The sequence below is a fragment of the Tetrao urogallus genome (genome assembly GCF_951394365.1).
Source record: "Tetrao urogallus genome assembly, chromosome: 1".
NCBI classification, from domain to species: domain Eukaryota; kingdom Metazoa; phylum Chordata; class Aves; order Galliformes; family Phasianidae; genus Tetrao; species Tetrao urogallus.
Window position 1 is genome coordinate 192,741,434 of NC_136813.1, and position 22,778 is coordinate 192,764,211.

Here is a 22,778-nt window from a genome sequence, read left to right on the forward strand (position 1 = left end):
AACGAACGTGCGCGGCCGCGGTGCCCCCACCCGGCCCCTGGGCAGTGCTGCGCTGAGGGACCAAGATGGCGGCGCCCAGCGCCGAGGCGGCCGGGGGGGGTCGGGGTAGGCCGCCCGCCGTCACCCCGCAGCAAATCCGGGACCTCATTGATGGAGGCATCGCTTCTGAGGGCAGCGGGCCCGAAGGGTGAGGAGGGGGGGGGGGGCGGCGGCGGCTGGGCTTGGGGAGAGCGGTGGGGCCTGGGATGGGGCTGGGTGGTGCGGTACCGAGGGAGGGGGCTGGGGGTTGGAGGGAGAGCTGTGAAGGGACGCTAGGAGTCCTGGGGGGGCAGTGGGAGGTGTTGGGTTTTGTGGGAAGGGGTAGTGGGAGAGGCTGGGAAGCATAGAAGGGGCAGTAGAGGGGAGCAACTGGGAGTGCTGACAGGGTACTGGGGTCGTTGGAGGGGTATTAGGAGGCGTTGTTCCTCTTGTAGGGAAGGGTAATGGGTAAACGAGATGCTGAGATGGGCTGGGAGGGATGGGAAGCATAGGGAGGCACTGTGAGGTGTTGGGGTTTGTTATGGGAAGGGATTCTGGGGACACAGAACACTGGGGGGGGGCTTGGAGGCACTGGGAACCATAGGGTGGTGGTGGGGGGGGGTTGGTAAGTGAGAACACTGGGGGTGATGATGGGAGGCTGGAGATGTTGAAGGGGTATTAAGAAGTGTTGAGTCTTTTTGTGGGGAGAAATACTGGTGAAATGGAGTGCTGGGAGGGACTGGCAGTGATGGGGAGGAACTGGGAAGCACTAGGAGGCACTGGGCATGCTGAGGGTGTATTAGGAGATGTTGGGGTTAGTTATGGTAAGAGGTAGTGGAAAAGCAGGGCTCTGGGAGGGACTGGGATGCATGCAGGGACACTAGGAGGGGACAATTAGAAAGCACCGGGCCAAAGGATGTCTCTGAGGGGGTTCTGGGGATGCTGAGGGGTCACCGAGGAGTTGGGGGGGGGTTTGTTATGGGAAAGGTTGCTGGGGAAGTGGGACGTTGGGAGGGATTCAGAGAGACTGGGGGGTAATGAGAGGGGCAACTGAGAGAAACTGAGGATACTGAGAGAATAATGGGAGGTGTTGGGTATTGTTGCGGGGTTGGTTACTGGGAAAACAGACACTGGGAGGGACTGGGAAGCATAGAGAGGCTACTGGCAAGGAAATGGGGGAACTGGAAGGGGGCAACTGGGAAGCACTCGGTGGTGCTGAGGGGATACTGGGACTCACTAGGAGATACTGGAGGTGCTGAGGACATATTAGGACTTTTTGGGTCTTGTTGCGGGAAGGAGTTCTGGAGAAACAGGGCACTGAGACGGGCTGGGAGAGACTGGGAATTATGGGGGGACACTGGGAGGGGACAAATGGGAGACATTGGGGGTGCTGAGGGGGCACTGGGTCTTGTGGGAAGCACAGGAGACACTGGGAGGAGGTGAGTGGGAACTCTGGAATGTAGCAAGGCACTGGGAAAGTGCTGGGAGGCAGTCATGAGCAATGGGAGATGGTGGGAGAGCAGGAAGGGGAAGCAAATGATCTGCCAAGATCCTAAATGAGCTGAGTTATCCAGGAACCAGCTCTCTGACCCCAAGTGCATGCAGTCCCACCATGGGGGCTCTATGGGACACCAACAGACAGTGGTGTGTACTGGGGTTTCTGGAGGAGCACTGGAAAGTACTGGTGGGCACTGGGTTGTTGGGCAGCTTTGGGGGGTATCACTAAAAATCAGCACTTGTGTTTCCCCTCAAAGACACCGATTTCTAGATGAGGGATTACAGTAAGGATGAGCCTGAAGGACGAGATGGTCAGAAGTGCTCTATGCATTTTTGATGCACTGATGAAATCTTTCCAGGACAGCACAGAAGTTTCCCTTGCTGATTTGCTATTCCTTTCAGGAAGGACACGTCCGACTGGTCGGAATCAGCTAATGGATCTTTGCAAATTGATGCCCTCTCCTTGGAGTCAACAAGCAAAGAAGCTTATTTCAGCAGAGTAGAAACGTTCACTATATCCTTTCTGATGCTGAATTTCCAGCCATCCCTCCCCTTGCTTTGCTGTCAGCATCCTTGTAGTTTCCCCACAGGCTCCATCTTTTTTGAGGATTTTCTTCTTGGGAGAAATCACCCTATGAGGAACGCCTCACAGGTCAGCCTGTAATTCGTGGGGTTTTGTCCTTAACACCAGCACCCTCTGAAGTGGGCAGGCAAACCCCACGAGCTGTCTCCCTTGGTCTGTGCCAAGTATGGCTGGACCAACGTGGAATGTGACATGCTGAAGTGCTCCAGCTGCCAAGCCTTCCTCTGCGTCAGCCTGCAGCTCACCTTTGACTTCAACAAATGTACGTATGGCAGAGCTTAATTAAAACCCCTGCTCTCCTTGTCAGGGTTTGCAGGCTGCTTGGTCTGCTGCTGTGATCCTCTGCTGTTTTATCTTGACACAGGGCACTGAGTCCACACATGCAGGTGCTCATCTTTTGTCATTTAATACATAAATCCCTCTACTGACCTGCTTAAGCAACTTTGGGTTCCTAGCAGTAAAACTCCCCTTCCTGCTGACCTCTGCTGGCTACAGAATGTTGGCCAGCTCTGATACTTTGCTGCACAGGCACAAAGCAATAACAGCTCCAGAAAAGCCTTCCTCTCAGCCCCATGGCTTCAGAACAGAAGTAGGGCTCATCTGTGCTTTATCACTGCTCAAACCCTTACTTTTCTTCACCTGGGTCTGCCCTCTGTGCATTTTTTGACCTGCTTCCACTGGGTGCCCTCTCTTCTTTCCATTTTTTCTCTCCCAGCTCTTGTTACCTGCAAGACAGTAGAGGGTGCAGCCCCAGTGTCTGACAAATGCAGTGCAGATCATGCGTAGCTGGGAGCTTCATATGCTTTTCCTTTGGGCTCCCTCTGAATACTGATGCCCTCTGTTTGTCCAGGCTATCTTTGTTAAATAAACCTTGGCCTAATTATTCCGTTAGTAATCATGCTGCTGGTTTGGGAAAACCTAAAGATCAGAGAGGGGAAAGAAAAGCAAACGTTTAAAATAAATAATAATAATTTGGTGTGAATAAGTTAAATGCAGCACCCATTCTTTTGGGGGAGGTGGGAGCTTGATTTCCAGCTACGATGTGGCTCCTGCAGCCCAAGCAGAGGGGTCAGCTGAGTTAGCCAGGGACTGGCAGAAGCTCAGGCAAACAGAAAATTGGGAAGAGCCAAGCAGTCCCTGTGCTGGTGGCTAGCTTGAGCTGTATCTGCTGCATGCATACAGCGTGGCAGGCTCTTCTGGTCCATGCTTGCTGCTCCTAAAAGCAGGAGGGGGTTTTGGCTGCACTGCAGTGGTCAGGCTTGGTGTTGTGCAGATGATCCAAACTCACTGGAGCAGCTGTTCCCTTTGGCATGTGATTTCCTGCAGGGAGGCTGGAGGGGCAGGATGCTGCCAGTTCTTTTTGGAGGGGAGCTAAGAGCTTCAGGCCCTGCACGTTACAGCCTCGGGAACTGGAGGATCTCAGCTGCCAAGAGCACAGGCTTCTGCCTTCCTCTCTCCCTTGCTTTGCTTTTCCCAGCCCTTCCCTGAGGAGGTGGCTCTGCAGAGGTGCAGAAGTGAGTTTTGCCTTGCAGATAAGGAGCGCTGTGCGGAGCTGAAGAAGTCCTTGTGCACCGCTCATGAGAAGTTCTGCTTCTGGCCAGACAGCCCCTGTCCAGGTTGGTCCTACAGAGCCCACATAGTGCACAGCTCTGGGTTTATCCCTTTGCTTTCACCCTTTCTGTTGTTGTTGTTCTCCCTCCTTGTTGTGCCTGTGCATTCTCTCCAATGCATAGTGCCACTGCAGGCATTGCCATAGCAGTCCTCTTTTACCCATCACAAGGATGTTGAAACAGAGGTATAGGAAAGGCTCTCAGCAGTCTCAGAGGGTAACTGAGCCCCAGATCTTGAATTCTGGGCCAGGCTGAACCCGGTGCTGCCTCTCTACTTTCCTGTGCCTTCTGGGCAGCTAAAATGCTATTCAGGATATAACTGAGAGGAGATAGGGGAGGATAAATGACGTGGGACGCTCAAAGGGTGAAAGACTTCATCTTCACGATGATCTTTGGGGTCTTTTCCAACCTGAGTGGTTCCATGATTCAAAGCTGTGCTGCACTGGAAAGGATGATTGCAAAGGAACAAGAGACTCTCAGCTTTTCCTTTAAAACATAGGAGACTATTATTGGAAGACCCTTGCTGGTCGTTTCCTCTCTTTCTGTGGGATAACAAGGAGGGGGGAAAGCAGGTGCCACAGCCCAGGTTTTCTTTCACCAGATCGCTTTGCTCTTTTGCTGGTGGATGAACCCAGAGCACTTCTCCAGGACTTCCTGGAGCGCTTCCAGAACCTGTGCCAGCTGGAGCTGCAGCTGCCCTCCCTCAGAGCAGAGGACATGAGGAACATGGTGAGTTTTTTGGGGAGGGACTGGGGACATTCAAGTCACCGGTGACAAAGCCAGACGTCCCTGTGCGTGCATATGTTAATGTCATCTCCTTGGCTTTCTGCATGGATGTTTCCTGTGTTTCCAGGCTTTCACCTGGCCTTTCTGGAAGCACCTTAAAAGGAGTTTGGAAGGGTTTCTGCTGTGTAAGCTCTCACCCAGAGCTGGCACATCTGACTTGTGCCATCACAGTGCTGTCAGTGGGAATAGGGCTGAAGCATTGGGCTCCTGCTCTGCAACTTTGTTAGCATACAGGCTGCCCAGCAACAGTGATCTGGGGTCCTGCAGGCTCCTGGCACAGAACTCCCATTCTTTACCTTCAGGGGCTCTGAGGTACAGCAGCAGCCTGTGAGTCACTTCTCTAATGAATAAATGCAATCCTACATGAATCTGGAAATGAGAGCTTGCATGTTCAGGGAGAAAGAGGGGAAAGGCAGGAGCTAAGGTTGTAGCTGCAGCCAGGAACAAGTGTGGGATTGCCTCCTTGCAGTGCCCTGGCCAGGCCTTACTCTGCTGCAGCCAAGTCTGGCTCTCTGGGCACGCTCCCTGGAAAACAGATGGTTCTCAGCAGTGAGAGGCTGCAGAGGAACCAGGAGACTCTCCATCCATTCAGCAGAAAGCACAGAGATGTTCTGTGGTCACCACTGCTGAGCGGTGGAAGCCAAAGGAGTGAAGGGCTGAACGCATTGGCTCGTGCATTTCGCCTTTGGGGTGGGTGGAAATGGGATCTCTCCATATATGTAGCATGGTCTGTGGGTAGAAATGGTGTGTTTTGTCAGACAAACTTGCCTGATGTGGGGAGAAAGACTTATCTGAAGGCATGAGAAGCATTTATTTTTCACTTACTCGCTTTTCTAACCTGAAACCCCCTAACAGTCTTCCATCTCTATGGGTTTTCCCGTGCTCATTTTCCTGCTGCCAGCATTAGAAGTCTCGAGGGCAGCACTGCAGTAAGAAAGGAGTAAAGTGGCACCAAGCAGGAGGCAGAATTCAGCCCCAAACTCCAAAACGATCAAAGGAATTTGAATGCTGCCTCTGACCTCCATCTCTGCTTGCTTTTTCTGTCCCCCACAGTCCCTTACAGAGGAGAAGATCAGCCTGCTCCTCCAGCTGATCAAGGAGGAACTCGAGCACAGGACCGAGGGAGAGAAACCACCGATGAAGTTTGCTTCAGAAACCCTGCAGGTGCACATTCCTGCCTGTGTCCTGGCTCTGTGCGGCTGGACCTGCAGGTCAGCACGTGGGTGATACCTGGAGTGATCCCAAGGGTCTGCTCTTTTTGCCCATGATGCATCTTAGGGGCTGGAGGAATGTGAATATATCTCTTGTGATGTGTTTGCGGTCCCCTATTTCACAGTTTTTATTATCTTCAGCTGTTAAAATGGATGGGCTTATAGAAACCCCAGCTCCTACCTCATCTAAAGGAGATGTCTTTCCCTGAGATGTCAGGATCTGAAATGAGATCTCTGAGCTGTCAGTCACCCCATTCAGTGGTGATTTGGATGTTGAAGCCCCTGAGGTGTCAGACCCGGGGATGCTCTCATGGCTTGTCAGGCCTGCAGGAAAAGAGGGAAGTTTCATGACCCGAAGGTTTGTGCTTCCCAAAGTGTGTGATGTGAGCAGAACAGCTGCATTATTTGAGCCTGAGGCGTTCTGCTCTTACAGGAGGAGGGCTGAAGATGGGACAGTGATGTCTTGGGGCACTTTCAGCTGATAGCTGAGCGTGCTGCTGATCTGTGGCAAACCACACGAAATGAAAAGAAGCTGGTTTTTAAATCAGGGCTGTAGGTGGGTTTTAATGTACTTCAGCACATCAGAAAACAAAGAAAAAAAAAGTGACAAATACCTGCATCTGCTCTGAAAGCTGTGATTCCAGGGAGGAATCCAACCTCATCCCAACCTTTTCCCATTCTTTGGCTCTGTCCCCATAGCGCTGTGTCCGGCTCTGTGCTCTCAGTCATCACCTGCTCTCGCTGCATGAGGAAGGTGGGACTGTGGGGGTTCCACCAGCTGGAATCTGCGGGGCTGGAGCTGGATTCCTGGAGCCCAAGCACTGCTTTGACAGCATCTGGAGAGCGTGGCCCTCCCTTGCCCACATCTCCACGCAGGATGCTCACACGGAGCCAAGACACGATCTCACCAGGCTCTGAGCAGGTATGGCATGGTCCTGGTGTGATTACTAGAGCATGCAGACTGCTGTAGTTTGGGATGTCTAAAGGGACTCAGCTCAGTGTCTCCAGCCATGGGGGTCATGTCTGTGGTGGTGCAGTTGCTGGCAGGAAAGCCGAGAGAGCTTTGATCCCTTGTTGAAGCTGGGTGGCATCTCCCTGTCCCCTTCAGGATGGTGGCCAGAAGAATCACAGAATCCCACCCTGACTGGGGCTGGAGATACCTTGGTCCATTTGGTTTCCACCCTGCCCAGCAGGTCCACCAAAGCTGTGCCCAGCCCCATGTCCACATGGGTTTGGAGACTCCTAAGAAGATCCCACAGCCTCTCAGTCCTTATGTCAGGGATTTGGCACCCACCTGGTGTTCACATGGCTCCAATTTATGCCCAGTGCCTCTGAAACTGCTCTGGGCACCAACTGAAGAAGCCTGGCTCCATCTTCTTGGAGTCTTTTCTTTGAGTGTATGGAGAGATACACCTGAGCCTCCTGTTCTCCAGGCTAAACACTCCCAGCTCCCTCAGCCCTTCCTCGCAGGAGAGATGCTCCAACCTCTCCATCATTTTTAACACTTCTCCAGCATGCCCAGGTCTCCCTTGTACTGGGAGCACAGCACTGCTCCCAATCCTTAAGCTGTGACCTCACCAGTGCAGTGCAGAGGGGTAGGATCCCCTCCATCATCCACCTGGCCAATACTTTAGCCAGTGCAGCCCATAGCACTTTGTGTCAAAGGCAACGTTGCCAACTCATGTTCATCTTGGTGTCTACCAGAACCACTGGTCCTTTCTGTCAGGCTTCCCAGCATGTCTTGGGTTTGGAGCTTCATGAATTACTTGTTCCTGTTCAGGAGAAGAGCCCCTCCCCATCAATCTCTCGCCCGAGGGCTTCAGATCCCCCCAGCAGCCCCATGGAACGAGGGGGTGAACTGGAGGCTGCCAGCCCCACGCAGAGGAACCGCCCCATTACCCGCAGCATGGGACAAGGGGACAACGTGGAGGTGCCATCCAGTCCCCTCCGTAGAACCAAGAGACCACGGCTCTGCTCTTCCAGCAGCTCAGTGAGTGCCATGGGGATGGACAGGGAGAGCCTGGCTGGGTTGGGGGGCAGATCTGGGCAAGGTCCCTGATCCATGGGGTGGTGTTGTCCTCATAACATGGATCTGGGCTGGGGTTTGGGCATGGAGAGGGTTTTGTTGTGTTACTGGAGTCTGTTTTAAAGCATGCTGTCATTGGAGGTGCCTGAGGCTAGCCTGGGTGGGGCTCTGGGCAATGTGTTCTAGTGGTTGGCAACCCTGTCTGTGGCAGTGGAGTTGGAAGTAGATGATCTTTAAGGTCCCTTCCAACCCAAGCTATGCTATGATTTCTTTAACTGTCACTTTCCCCTACTGCTCAGGACACTTCTCCAAGGAGTTTCTTTGACCCCAGCTCACAGCATCGTGACTGGTGTCCCTGGGTCAACGCAGTGGAGGGAGGAGAAGCGCCAGAGGATCCTGAGAAGGAGCCTGCAAAGGGAGAGCCAGGCTGGCAAGTGGTCCTGAGCACACTCCTTGCCAGCAGAAAGTGTGACCGAGTGCCTGAGACAGAGCCTGTGGTGAGCCTACAGTCCTGAACCCAAGCATTCAATCACTGCTTGCTCCAGCCTTTCCCAAACCTGAATGCCTATGGGGTACATGAGACCCAGCAGAGAGTGGATAGGATGAAATGTGTGTCTGCAGAGCCTCTGCTTCCCCTCCGGCTGTGCTGACAGCCTCTCAGCCAGGTCTCATCTGAGCACAGATCTGTCCAAAGGCTGCTATAAATAATAGTGTTTCAGAGTAGCTCAGTGCTGCCCGAGATCCAGTTTCATTTTGCATCCCAGCTGGGATGTGACCACTGGCTCCTGCCTTCCACAGCCCTGGGCTGCTGGAGCTGTGGCTTTGCTGAGCCAGGGGAGCAAAACTGAAGCTACAGCCCACTCTGAATGGGTGGCAGGCACCCTCTCTAGGGCCCTGTTATCAGCTCTGAGTGCTCCTGCCTTCTTCCCTCCACTCTGCTTGGGGCTGAGCTGCAGGGAGTGCTGGAGCAGTCCTCCTTCATCATTTCTCTCAGGCATTTTGTATGAATTGTGACCCCATAAGGGCTGATCTCTTAGCATTTTCATGCACGTGAGTAGCCCAGAACAGGGAAAAGCTGAAGCTAACTGGTTTGTTGATATCCAAAAAGAATATTTCCAGATGGCTTTTTCTGGGGGCAGCGGTTTCTCCTTGTGTGCTTTGGTGGTGGGTACCTGGAGCTGGAAGGGAGTCCTTAGATTGGCTCTCTGTGGGTCTCTTTGCATTGCTTTGACCTCTGTCGCTTTGCTCCCCTCTCCCGCAGAGCCTCTCGGTGAAATCCTGCAAAGTGTTCCGCATTTTCCGCCAGTGGGAGAGCGTCAATCCCTCCTGAATGGGCTGCTGCCTCCAGGAACTGCAGCCTTGCAGGCAGAGTGGGGCATCGTGTCGATCCAGCATGGTTCTGCTTCACAGCTGTGTGCTGCAAAAGCCGTGGGCCACCCCAGTGCCAAACACAGCCCCCAGCGCCTGCTAGGACCCCCCCCCCATCCCCAGTTGCCTTCCTGGAGGCCCTTTCTTTTCACAAATTGCTGCTGGAGGTTTTGGATCCTCCCCCCCTTTTCTCTCCCCCCAGGTTTTCAACAGCCCTGTTTGGAGCTGGGGGATGCGTGGGGTGAGACGTGGTCACCTGGTGAGGGTGACATCTGTCTGGCTGTGACCCTCCACCAGCAGCATAGGAAAAAAGTGATGCCAGGTGGGAATAAACATTTCACTTTTATTTCTTACGGTTGTTACAGCCCTTTCTCCTGGGGCACGGCAGGCAGCTGCCCAAAGTGGATTCTATTGAAGCATCAGGGTGTGTTTCCAACCTGTCGAAAGCAGATAGCATCCCTGGTCCTCTGCTCTGGGCTGATAAGTCAGCCAAGGGAGGCTGCGACACAGCCATAAACCCTGCAAAACCCTGCTTGGGGTTTTGGTGCTGATCTCCCCACTGAAAAGGGGAGAAGAAGCCAAGGAAAGAAACCTCAATCTGTCATCTCCATCCTTTAAGGGTGATAAGGAAGAGGCTTCGGGGAGGGCTCGGGCCCCACAGCCACCCCCTTCCAGCAGCTCTGTTGCTGTGGCTGTGCTGCTGTCAAAGTGTGGGTGAACGCATAGGGAAATGTCACTGCTGTTTTGCAGAGCAAAGGCTCTCTCTTATCCCCTCTTGGGGGCAGGGGGTGCCTCTGAGTTGCTTGTTTTTTGGGGTTATTTTCTGGCTGTGAAGGCAGCGGCTGCCTTCAGCCGTAATCGTGCATCAATTGGAAGAAATAAAGAAAAAATGCTCTTTTTTTTTTTTTTTTCCTCTGTGCTCCCATCTGCCCAGGGAACATTAAAGGGAAAGGGGAAATCTCGTCACCCCACATCTCACCTCACATGGAAACCCCTTCCCACCATTCCACCCCAAATTCTGCCCTGCGTGGCTCACTCAGGATGTGGGCTCTGGGATGGAGATGCCCTTTGGGGGCAGCAGATGGAGGAAAACAGACTCAAACCCCAGACTTTGGGGTGAGGTTCCTTCTTTGAAGCAACGTGTTGAGGTTCCTCATCTGCATTTACTCAAGAGGAGGTAGAGTTGGGGTAAATTTGGGATGATGTCAGGGTCAGGAATGCAGGATGTCCACCCTGGGGTGTGGAGGTACATTCAACATCCCTTAACATCACTGTCACATGCCCTGCTGTCACCTCCGTGCCACCTGCCCCATCCGGTTAGGTGAACTGAGGCAAACCGAGGCACGGGGTGATGCTTCAGCTCTGTCACACCGGAAACCCCGGCGTGACGACGGTGACGCTTTGACTCATTCACAATCCCGTGAGGTTCTTTGTTGAGGCGTTTCGCTGTGATTTTGGGTCCCTCCTTCATCGTCCCCACCGGGGCCTCGAACCCGAGACCCCACGACGAGCCCAGCCTCACACGCGCACAGGCGCATACGCGCATACGCGCACACACTACAACTCCCATCACCCCCCGCGGCAGGGCGGAGCTTGCCGAACGCCGCCTCTCTCAACCAATAGCAGCGCGGCGGCGGGGGCTGTGACGTCACCTCGCAGTGACGTCAGAGGGCCAGAGTGAGGCTCCGGCAGAGCGGAGCGGAGCGGCGCTGGGGGAGCGCGCGGCGGCCGCGCCGTCACCACAGGAGAGGGCGGAGTGGGGGGGGGGGGGAAGAGAGAAAAAGAAAGAGAGAGAGACAGAGAGGAAGAGGAGGCGACAACAACGACGACAGTCGACGACCGAGGGGGGGGTCCCAGCGGCTCCCCCACCAGCTCCATTCACTCCTCAGCTGTGACGGTATAGAGGCGACGGAGCTGACAGCCAGCCCGGAGCACCGGGGGCGGCCGAGACCACCATGTCCTCCCCCAGCCCGGGCAAGAGGCGGATGGACACCGACGTGGTCAAGCTGTATCCTTCCCTTTAACTTCTTTTTTTTAATTATTTTATTATTATTATTATTATTATTATTTTACTCCCGTGATGTGGGTTTGGGGCCTAGCACCGGGTTGGGGGGAGGAGGGGAAAGAAACCCCTGTGTTGTCCCCCCCTCAGCCGTGGCAGCGTCCCTTTGTGAGGCCTCAGGCTGAGGCCTGCCCTTAAAGCAGGGTTAGGCTTCCCTTCCCCACCTCTTCCGTCCCCTTATTATAGAGCCAGAGCTCACCCCCCCCCCCGCTTCCCCCCTATAGAGAGAAGGCCTCACCCCCTCTCAACCCCCCCTGCTTCGAGCTTTGCCATTATTTTAGCAGGGGGGTTTTCCCACCTTCAAGATCTGTCATTATTTCCCCCCCCCCCCCCCCCACTCCTGGACCCCTCCCATATTTCTATAGGGACTCATTTCCACCTTAACACCCCCCCCCAAAACCCTCCAACAGAAAACACCCCTCAAACCCATCCTTATTCACCCCACACCTCCCTCAGAGCCTTCAGCTGAAAGGCTTTCGTTTGATTTATTTCTGTATATTTTGGGGGAGCCCCTTAAACGCCTGTATTCGGGTGTGTGTGGGGGGGGGAGGCACCTCTAGGTGCTGTTTATGTAACATCCCACATTGGGTTAAGGCTTTATTTCACCCCCCCTTCCTCCTTTCGTGATAGAACTGTTTATATTTCTCCTCCAACCGTTCCATGTTTATATTGCCCCCCCCCCCCCCCCCCCCCTTTCTTTTTATTTTCCTCCTTTATTCAGAAGGTGAATCCTTTCCTCTCTCTCCCCGCGTTGACAAATATCGTTGGGAGTTTGCCTATGGGATCCCTTTCTTCATAGTTCATCCCTCAAAGCGTAGGGGTTGGGGGGGGGAGGAGAGGGGGGCACAAAAACCAACACTGGCCCCAGCTGTTTTCCAGCCCCTCTGGGGCTGCTCCCTCTGTACCACGGAGGTCTGATTGAGTTTCCAGCGAGATAAACAAACTTGCTTGGATTTTATATTATTTTTAGTGGTTTTTTTAGAAGGGGGGGAAGGGGGGGGAGGGGATGGGAGGAGCTCTGCTCCCGTTTGTGGCTTATCGAAGGGAAACTTCTGTTGACGTTCCGCGCGTGCTTCGCTCTCCCCAAAGCCTCTCTCGCTGTGTTTTCGCCTTGTTTTGAAAGCAGATAGGAAATGACTCGCGATCATGGTTGAATCGCAGCTATTTTTATCCGGGGGGGGGGGAGGTTGTGCTGGGGGGGAGTTTAAAGTTACACACATGTCATTCTCTGCCCGATGCAAATTGCCATCGGTGCTTAATCGCTGTGGAAGGAGGGGGTTGGGGGGCGATTCCAGCTGTTTGATGGTGGGGGAAGTGTCTTCCTTCGAGGCCCAACCTGAGCCCGATGCTGCTCTCCTTTCAGCTCCCCCTGTTCCTTTCTTTTAATTATTCCTGTTTTGTTCCTATCGTAGCCGTTTTAAGAGACAAAGAAGAGGTTCTTCCAAAGTGCTTTTCTATGCTGTGTATTCCTAAAGTCAGTGGGGGAGATAGAAAGCCCCCAGATCTCCACACTTCCCTCACCCCCCACAAAACGCTTTCTGCTTTCTGCTCTCCTTCTTCCCCCCCCTTCGACAAAAGAACCCAAAAGGGTTCTTCCAACAACAGAGATCTCTTCTTGTGGGGTTGGAAGGGACAACAAACTTAGGAAGTTGGATGTGTCAGATGACTGCTCACCGCTCCTCCCTCCCTCCCCCTGGCCCTTTTTGTTTGTCTGTCTGACTCGCCCTGCCTGGCAGGGTGAGATCAGCTCTCTGGGCCCCAGATCCCTTCCCTTCGTTTATGCTGGGGTGGAAGCAGAGTCGTGTGGGATCCCGGAGCTCTTCGGATGGTTTTGGTGGTGACCAAATGAGAGAGGACTCCTCTGAAGGAATGCACTCCTCCCTGAGGCTCCAGGGTGTTGTTGTCATGGTGGTTCCCCCCTCCCATCCCCCCCCCTCCCTTTTTGCTGTCATTTAATTACAGCTTCCCTTCTCAACCTCTTATTTTTAATAGAACGATGGCGTAGATTTAGGATTTACAGCCTTTACCTTTAGGATGGCTGTGTTACAGCACAGCCCCGCTGCTTCCCCCCCCACACACACACACTCTGACAGGTTCAGGAGCCGAGTGGGCTCCTTTTATGCCTCCCATTCTCAATCCCAACACGTCCGTGTCCTTTTGTGGCTGCCTCTTTGTGAGCGGGGAACGGGGAGAGGTTGCTCCGTGGGGCGGAGGGGGGGGAGGTGGGTTGGAGCAAAGCTGTGTGTGCGTTAATGTGCCCGTGTTTAATAACCGCCTGGCTGATGATGATGATGCTGATGTGCTGAAACTCTGAGTCACTCATTGTTTCTCTCCTGGTCTTGCAAACATCGAGGATGTGGCATCTGTGCCGCGTTCTCCCATTGGAGGGGGAGGCTGCAGACCCCGCTGTTGCCTCTCAGACTTTTTGGGGATGACGCAGAGCGGGGGGCGCATTTTCCCCCCCTCACCCCCCTCCACCCCCATGCACTGTGGCTTTGTCACCCTCGGGATCCCGCACGCTGTATCCCGTTGAAGCTCTGCATCCCTCCAGATACCCCTTAGGATTTTGAGGCCTTGCTGTGCCCCCCGTTTTAGGGTGAGCCGTTGCGTTCAGATCCCTTTTCACGGGCAGGAGGCCTCGGGCAGAGCTCACAACTCCACTCATTGGCTGCTCTGTTACTACCCGGAAACCAGGGCCGGGGCGGAGCGAGCCGACAGCTGATGGGGAGCAGTGACCCTACAGCTTTACCTGGAGCAGGGAGCACAGCTGGGGGTCCCTGAGCCCACCACGGGGCAATTGGGGGCTGCTGTCCCCATTCTGAGCCGTGGTTTATTGTTCCTTGAGGTGGGCTCGCTGCAGCTTCCCCTCGGATGGGAGTTTATTCGCAGCCATTTATTTTCCTCCTTTGCTCGATAGGATTTGAGCTCTGTTTTTAAGCGTTTGGAGGTGATGTTAGCAAAGGGGGGGTGCTGCTGCCCTGTTGTGTGTGTGGAAGGAATTCTAAACGGTGCCCAACTTTGCTCAGATCTCCCCATCCCTGTGCTGTTTGTGGGGCCGAGCGCCGTCACGCTGTTGGGGAGGGTGATACACGGACTCTGCTCGAGGGGGAATGGAAGCACAAAGCTCCTCATTTACCTGCCCAGCCTTTTGTAATCTCAAAACCTCAGTGTTTGCCCCTCACTGGGATCGACCAGAGGCGAAGGGTAGGAGGCAGTTTACATTGGGCTGAATTCTTTTTGCTGCTCATTATGGGCTTACGCCGCACTTATCGCCCGACTTGAACCCCTTCCAGGTTGTGTTGAGCAATAGGGCCGTCACGTGTCGTTGTTCTCTTGGCCTGTCCCCAAGGGAAGAGCATGTGCACTGGAATGTCTTGTTTTGGTAGGGTTCAGCGCTTGGTTTTCTGTTGTTTTTTTTTTTCCTTTTTTTTTTTTTTCTTCCCCTTTAAGGAGAGTTCTGGAAACTTTTACAAACGGGAATGTAAATGGCAACGCTGCTTTGCTTTCCTTTTCTTTTTTCTTTTTTTGCTCTACTTCTGGGGTTTTGCTTTAATGAGATCTCTGGGGATGGGGGGTAATGGTGGTGGTGCTTCAGAATGCACCAAGATCACAGGAGTCACGGATGGACATCAGAGATGATGCCATGATTCTGTTTCAGAACCCAAAGCCCCACTGAAATGCAGGTACAGGTTACGCCTTACAAACAAAGCGTGCTGCTGTTAGCAGAGCAGGCACTGTGCCTTCCGTTACTGGAGCTCTACATCAATGTATTGATAAGAGGAGAGGCGAAAATCTTTGTTCCCAAATGCCAACTTTTAGGGGATCGGTGCTTTTTGAGCCCTATTTAAAACCAGAAAGCACCATGAAGTCGTTGCATCTCTTTGCACCTCTTTGTATCTCTTTGGGTAATTTTAACTATTTCTGGGGTGATTTTGGTGCTCTGGATTGCAGAGCAGCCCTCATCATGCTTGTAGTACCCAGTTCTTAAACATCAGATGACTGAATGCTGATTAAACAAATCTTGGAGGCTGTTTCTTTGTAGTAACAGTTTAAAATCCTGCATCAACTCTTTTTTTTTTTGTAGCAAAACTAATGCCTTGTGTTGCAAAATGGTGCCTCAGGAGGCACGCTTGATATTTCCCTGTCTGTTCTATGGGGGGGACACTGCTCTGGGCAGACTTGGATCTGTAGCAGGTGATTGTTTTTAAGTGGCATCACGACTTCTCTTAGATCCCTGCAAGATTTGGAAGCTCTGAGTGCCCTCCTGCTCTCTCAGCACCAGCAGCAACTTGTAGCACGGCTGTGCATGATGCAACAGCCCTGTTCAAATCTCAGTGCCTTGGATGAACCAGAAGATGCCCCCCCGATGAGAATCAGTGTGATTTCATTTCCCAGCCCCAATATCACACCTGATCTCTGTGTAAGTAGAAGATGTGCTTTCCAGACTCTTTGTAACCTCTTGTTTTTAGGAGAACATGGATCAGTTTCTTCCTCACCTTGCTGTCCTGCCCTGTGCCTACCTGTTCTGTGCTCACATAGAAGCCTGCAGGGTTGCACTGCCTCGACAGTGCTTGCAGCTCACCCTTCAGTGCTCCAGGTTTGCTGTGGCAATGGGAATCCTTCTCCCCTGCTTTGTGGGGTGGATCATAGGGTCTGTATAATTATGCCCACGGAGGCTCTGGTAGGGGCAGGAGCTCTGTAATGACAGCTTATGCCTGCAGCAGACCCATAACCAACACCCCAAACACACACGGTTCTCCTCGCCTTTGTGGATCCCTCTGTCCCAAATGCTCCTGCAAAAGCAAAACCAGAGTGCTTAAAATAAGAGCCCTGACAAACTTTTCTCCTTAATTGTGTTGTAAATTTTCAAAGCAGCAGGAATTGGGCAATGGCAAGCTTATTAGGGAGGGGAGGGTACATCTGAAACCAGCCCAGTGTGCAGTGATTGCTGATTGTGTTCTCAGCACCTGTTGGTACTCGGTGCCCTTCTTAAACCGTGATTTAATCGGAGTCACAACCAGGATAAACACATAACAGGTTGTTGTTAAGGTAGGACAGTGCCCATGGTTAAAGGGCCAGGCTTCTCTATGGGGTGGTTCCCATCCCCATAGCTGTCCATTCTCCTGTCTGCTTGAATCAGAGGTGATGTGACACGATGGGAGAGGCGTCTGGGTTTTCTTCTTGGCTGTCCCAGAGTCCTGGACCTTATTTTGCCAAAGTTTGCTGAACGCCATGTTCTAATACTGATGGATGTGGGTGTGCATATAGGAGTTCAGCCTTCATTGTGTGTCTTATTGTGTGCGCTCAGCTCTTCTCCTTTCACTCCCTCCATTTCCCTGTGGGTTTTGTCCATGTATTTCTGGAATAACGAACGCACAGCGCTGCTCTTTTGTTTCTCCTCACCCAAACAAAGCTCTCATGACCGCAGCATCACACGACTTTGCCCCCTCTGCTTTCTTGTAGGTCAGCCAACCTGCATGCCCGGTGCTGTGGGCACGCTGCCCTCCACCAGAAAATGCTGGATCTCATTCTTCCCCCCAGTGTTGGATCTCCTGCTGCATCCCATGCAAGCAAATCCCTTTTACTGCTGCCACAACCATGATGACCCTCTCACCGCTGCTTTTTCTTTTTCTTACCAGTCATTCCTGTCTCTTTGTCTTCTTGGGATGCTTAAAATCGCTCCTTGATGCTGATGTGGTTTGAGGACTGTTTGGCTGTTCTGGAGAAGTGCACGCAGCCACTTATTTGTCACTAAGGAGATCTGTGCTGAGGTTCTGCCAGGTTCTTTCCCCTCCTGTTCCTGCTCAGTCCTTTTGGCCACCAACAGGGGAAACGTGATCTCGTCGTCTCCAGTCCCTGTCATCTTCCAGTCCCTCCCATAACGATCTGGCAGAGATGGAGGGTGGATTTACAGTCCTTGGAAAAAGGTGATTTCATTGCCTCTTGGGTCTTCGCTAACGATTCTCTGTAAATTGGGGCTGATCCTGGATTCAGGGCTGAGGTTTTTTGTTGTTCTCGTTACCGTTGTGGCTTCCAAGAGCTGTCCTGTGGCCTTAAATCATTGAACTGCATCTCCAGAGCAAATTGATTCAGCCTTCAAAGCAAAGCCCAAACGCCCATAGCTCATGTTCTTGGCGTCGCCTGTTTCAGATCAGGTAGAGGCTACATCTGTATTGTTCTCAAACTGAAGTATTGTTGGTGTCCTGTTGTCTTTAATGCCTTTTAAAGGGCAAATGGCAGAACATGTCTGTACATCCTGCACACAGACCATGCAGGAAAGCACAGAAGCTGGTGTAGACTTCCAGATATTGGTGAGTCAGTGTGAGGAAGGGGTTTTTACTACAGCGTTTTTGATCAGGCTCATAGAGTCAGATGCTCCTTTTCCAGATATGACTGTGTTTCATTGTTCCCTTCTTTCCTTAAAGGCCAGGAGAAAAGCATGAAACGTTTTCCTTGAGACTGTACAAATAGAAAACCTGGGTGGAATATTCTGCAACATCTTGTGCCATTTGGCTGCAGCTGGCTGCAAATTTTTTTTGGTGATGCTCCCTTAAAAAAAACGAATGTTGTAATGTTTTTGTTAGGCAAAGTCTGCATTTATGACAGTTGGAGCTCCTTAAGGGGGCTCAACCCTGGAGGCATTTGTCATCCGTCCAATGGAAGGTGGAGGTTAAAAGCTGACAGTTGATTGTTAGATAAATCTTGCATTATTTCCAAATTCCAGTGGGCTTTTCACCTGGCCTTGAGCAGTGATGGGGGAGGCTGTAGGGGGGGGAGAACCAGCACGTGAATTATGGATGTGCAAATCACTGCTGCTTTCCTGGCTGCCAGGGAACTGTTCAGGTAACAGCTGTGGACCTGTTCTAATGATGATGTTGTGATAGGATATATTGGAGTGGAGCTGGAGAGGAGGTGGTGGGAACCATAATGAATGCATGGAACTGAGAGAGGGTGAATAGTGTCCGTTCTCCCCCATGCAGGGTTTGGCACTGAAAGGTGACCTTAAGTTTGGGTGCACTCAAGAGAGGCTTCTGCAGCCTGAGAAGTCAGATTTGGGCTAAAACCCATTGGGGTTGAGGATAGGATTAGGTACTTCACAGTTATCAAGGATAGGTGTTGGTCTGATGGTTGGGTAAGATGGTCTTCGTGGTCTTTTCCAAACTTAATGATGCTGTTACTCTTTTTAGGACATAATTTAGTGGGCATGGGTTGGTGGTTGGACTGGAAGATCCTAGAAGTCTTTTCTAACCTCGATGGCTCCAAGTCACTGGAAGAAGGAGGAAGAAATCTTGATGGGAGACTCTTGGAGTGTGGGCAGAAACTTCTTTGGAGGTGTGGTTTTCTCACCTGCCTGTTGTTCTTTATATATATAAGAAGTAAAAAAAAAAAAGAAGTGTACTGGTAAAGCAGTTACCCATGTCCTCGACTGACCTCTAGCATGGTAAACTAATGCATGCAATGTTGAAACAATTGATGAATTATTAACTTCAGTGCTGTGGTGTCTCTTGGCTGTTGGCGTTATGTTGATGTTGTGTTGATTCGTCTCGAGGGTGGCAGGGCTGGTCGTGCTCTGGAGCTGTGAAGTGAAGCATTGGGGCTGAGGACAACGTCCAGTGAGACACCCACTTTTTTTTGTGTGTGTGTGTGTGTGTGTGTGTGTGTGTGTGTGTGTGCCAGGAAGACTGATAAGAGCATAAACCAGGGCTGATGGGAGCTCAAATGTTGCTCTTTGAGGTGTCCCTGGGTAGATGTGGTGCTGAGGGATGTGGTTTGGTGGGTGCAGTAGGCATGAGTTGATGGACTGGATGATGTCAGTGATCTTTCCAACTGAAATCACAGAATGGCATGGATTGGAGAGGACCTTAAAATATCATCTAGTTCCAACCCCCTGTTATGGGCAGGGTTGCCAACCACCAGATCAGGCTGCCCAGGATCCCATCCAGCCTGGCCTTGGATGCCTCCAGGAGCGTAATGCATTCATGACTCAATGATTCTGTTTAGGATTATGGCTTAGTGGGCATGGTGGTGATGGATTGATGGCTGGACTTGATGACCTTAGAGGTCTTTCCAACCTTCATGGTTCTTTACCTTCTGTAAAGAGTTCAACCTTCTGGATCTAAATGCTATTAGAAAATTGCTACTGAGGTGTAGTTTATTTTTCAGTGGCTGCTGTGGATGTGATCTAAGAGTTCAGACTCAGTTTTAGGGACAAACAAAGCTGCTCCTTTGAGTCGTGCTCATTCAGCTGAATGACCTGGCTCCAAGCCATTTTGTTTTGGAAAGAACCAGGTTTGGCTTTCAGTTTGTGGAGAGTTTGTTGGGTTTGGGTTTGTTTTTTGTTGTTGTTTTTTTTTAAACTCAGAGTTAACCTTGGGAGATCTGCACTGAGAGCAAGCTGATGCTTTTAAACAGTGGTGGAATGGAACCATGGAATTGATGTGGAGTTTGTGATAGGAGTTATGGTAGATGCCATGCAAAGCATGCCCTCGTGTCCTGGCTGATCCCAAACTGTTTTATTTTGAGGGATGCTTGTTTTTTAGAGGGAGAGGAATCTTCTGGCTGATGCCTTCAGTCAAAACTTCTTTGTTAATGGAAGACTTCAAAGCAGGTGGAAGTCAAAGCCCTTTTAGAATGTCCTGGCTGCTTGAAGCCAAATGAAAACTGTTTTTCTCCCATCTAGTGCCATTAATTCGAACTTGCTGACCTGCCCTCCCCAATCTTTGAAGCCAACCCAGCTGAATGCGAATGCCAAGGGTTGGTATCATGTAGCACAAGCTTTAAACCTCACAATAACCAGGCTGCTTTCCTGCTGAGGTCATGTTCCGTGTGACAGAGGGGTCCTGTGTGCGGGGAAATGTGGCAACGCGGCGCTTCTCAAAGCATCTCCACCGCTGCGGACTGGGGGAGAAGATGTGAGCTGAGTTTGGGAATGGCTTTGTAATCCTCTAATTTGTAAGAATGTAAACTGGAAGAAAGAAAGAGCCCTTTCAGGAGCCAAAGTCTTCTCTTGGTAATGTTCAATCTGACAGATGTGACTCAGCACGGTGATGCTGGCTGCTCCTCGGCGCTGCCCAGCGCGCCTCCTCCTTTTTCCCTTTAAGACCTGCCAGGAGGGGAGCAGTGGGAATAAGGAAGCAGAACGATCAGCACTTTGCCCAGCAGCCTGCCATCGTGGGTAACTCGATCCTCCCAGCAAGCAGAGGAATCTGTGTGTGGTTATTGGGGTAAGCTCAGATCCCAAAAGGAGAACACGGCAACGGTGACGCGCGGTGCAGGAGTTGAGATGTCCGAAATCAGATCCTTGTAACGCAGCACCAGAGCCTGTGTTCCTTGAAAGGGAAGGTATGCACCGAGGTGGCAGCTCACCCTCCTCTGTCCCATGGAGACCGTGCAGGGAAGTGTCCTGCTAAGAGCTGCTGCTTGCTTTTTTTAGGATTGTGGGCGCTAATGAGCTCGTGTGCCTCATGTTGGATTAAAACGGATTCTGGCTTGCTTGTAGCTGGTGATAAAGTTATGTTAGGTTGTATTTTATTTTTTTTATTTCATTGTTTCTGCTGTGTGTTCTTTTGTTTGATCTGAGCAGAAGGTAAGGGTAAATTTATACACACATTGTTTGGGCCAAGAAGGGAAAGTTCACCAGCAAATAGCCACTCTCTGTCAACTTACCCAAAGACAGATGCAATCATAGAATCATACAATGGCCTGGGTTGAAAAGGACCACAATGATCATCTCGTTTCAACCCCACTGCTGTGTGCAGGGTCACCAACCACCGGACCAGGCTGCTCAGAGCCACATCCAGCCTGGTTTTGAATGCTTTCAGGGATGGGACATCCACAGCCTCCTTGGGCAATCACAGTGCCAGTGAGCAGAACAAGGGAAATCCAAGGGAATCCAAGGGAAAGCAGAACAACAGCTCTAGTTGTGCAAACCTGAAGGAATATACCCCCATGGCTTCAGCAAGTCAATGAACACTGGGGCACGTAAGCCCCATTTTAATTAGCAATTCAGTTTCCCCAGGGTCATGAGATTTGCATCTTGCCAAATGGGGAAAAAATATATATGTGTATTATGTACAGGCTGCCAGAAAGGTTGTGGATGCCCCCTCCATCCCTGGAGGTGTTCAGGGCCAGGTTGGATGGGGCCCTGGGCAGCCTGGGCTGGTGTTGAGTGTGGAGGTTGGTGGCCCTGCGTGCAGCAGGGGGGTTGGAGCTTCATGATCCTCGAGGTCCCTTCCAACCCAAGCCATTCCGTGATGATTCTGTTGTAAACTTGAGATGATTTGCAGTAAGGTGCTCAGAATGCCGAGCCCTTTGCACCACTAGAAAGACACAGTTTTGCTGGTGAAGGCATGCCATAAACATGTATATGCTCTGAAAGAATTAAGAAAATTTGCTAATGCACTGCAGTGTTGAGTCCTGCAAGGCTTAATGACCAACTGGACAATCAAATCATCTCCCCTTCTTCTGTTGCTGGGCTCACTTTTACAAATTTAGAGTATGACTTGGGAGAGGAGCATTGGAATTGTGGTGTGTGTTGAAGCTAGAGGATCAGATTGTCGTGCTGGGATTTGGAACAATCCAGTGCAAACCTGGGAGCTCCCTCCATGTTCCTTGCAGGCACACGTCCATTTGTGCAGTTTGCTCACCTTTAGGAGGTGATTTTTGTTGTAAAAAGAATCTTTCATCGCTTCACCATGATGCATGGGGGGGAAAAGACTGCAGGCTTAGCAAAGCTCTGTGTGTTACGCCTGCTTAGTCATACCCAGAAACGTGTTCTGTGGGGTTAGTTGTGCAGAGAGCAGTTTCAGACTTGTGCAAAGGTGCCTTGGGAGAGCCCAGGCACTTCTTGCACCTCTGTTTGAATGCTGTGTGTATGGTCTTGGTGCTTCCTATGCTTTTTTCTACCTTTTGCTTTTAGCTGTGGAGTTGGCTGTGCGAGTGGGGATCAATAAGGAGCTGCTTTAGGTCTGCCCTGATGTCTTTTTCCTGTTACAGCCAAAAGTTTTAACTCCTCTACTTAAAGAGTATTGCATTTGATGGCGTTTCCTTTTTTGGACTTCATTTTGCCTGTTTGCAAGAGCTTCCTGTGCAGTCTGGCTGGGGTGTAACTGGATTCTGTAGGCTGCATTAAGGCTTTTTTGTGGTTTTATTGCTGTTTTTTTTTTCTTTCAGAGCCTCTGAATGCATCCAGGTTAGTGAGCCCTTAAATTGTCCTTCCTGCCTTTTAGTGGCTTTCAAAGCCACAGTTTCTTTGCTCCTACCTGAAGCCTAATGTTAGTTAGGCCAGCTTACTCTCAGCAGCTTTCTGCAGGCTTGGATGGTACAAGAAGTATTGTGAGATATGAAAGCTTCATAATCCCTCGTGGCTTTTATTTCCAATAACTGGGAATCTGCTGCTGCACACCAGGAGAGCCCATTGCCAGCTTTCACACTCCTTCCCAAAGGGTTTCCAGCAGGAGACATCCCTAATTCTCCAGCAAAATGGATCAGCAGATCAGAAGCTGAAGCTGCAGGGCTCAATCCATGCCACTGCATTCGGGTTGGAATCGATAACTGCTTCTCACCATTCCCTTCTGAAGTCACCCAGGAGCTACAGAGGCTATGCAACACGCACGTC

General features: G+C 51.5%; 2 protein-coding genes across 3 annotated transcripts in view; both read left to right on the top strand.

The window, feature by feature from the left end:
* Nucleotides 1-65: 65 nt before the first annotated feature.
* On the top strand, nt 66-9,061 carry ZC3HC1 (zinc finger C3HC-type containing 1; the record flags this gene model as incomplete). Its single annotated transcript, XM_079549213.1, has 10 exons — nt 66-187; nt 1,918-2,029; nt 2,210-2,360; nt 3,631-3,714; nt 4,310-4,437; nt 5,548-5,705; nt 6,405-6,627; nt 7,486-7,695; nt 8,031-8,228; nt 8,993-9,061. 10 exons carry the CDS (start codon nt 66-68, stop codon nt 9,059-9,061), a joined length of 1,455 nt encoding a protein of 484 aa, XP_079405339.1.
* Nucleotides 9,062-11,054: 1,993 nt separating this feature from the next.
* The window catches only part of UBE2H (ubiquitin conjugating enzyme E2 H), a gene marked incomplete at both ends in the record, with an annotated part of 40,390 nt that continues 28,666 nt past the window's right edge, over nt 11,055-22,778 (top strand). For both annotated transcript variants that reach the window (XM_079549362.1, XM_079549363.1), the window contains one exon: nt 11,055-11,107. In XM_079549362.1, coding sequence (XP_079405488.1) covers nt 11,055-11,107 — 53 coding nt within the window. The remainder of the gene's footprint in view (nt 11,108-22,778) is intronic.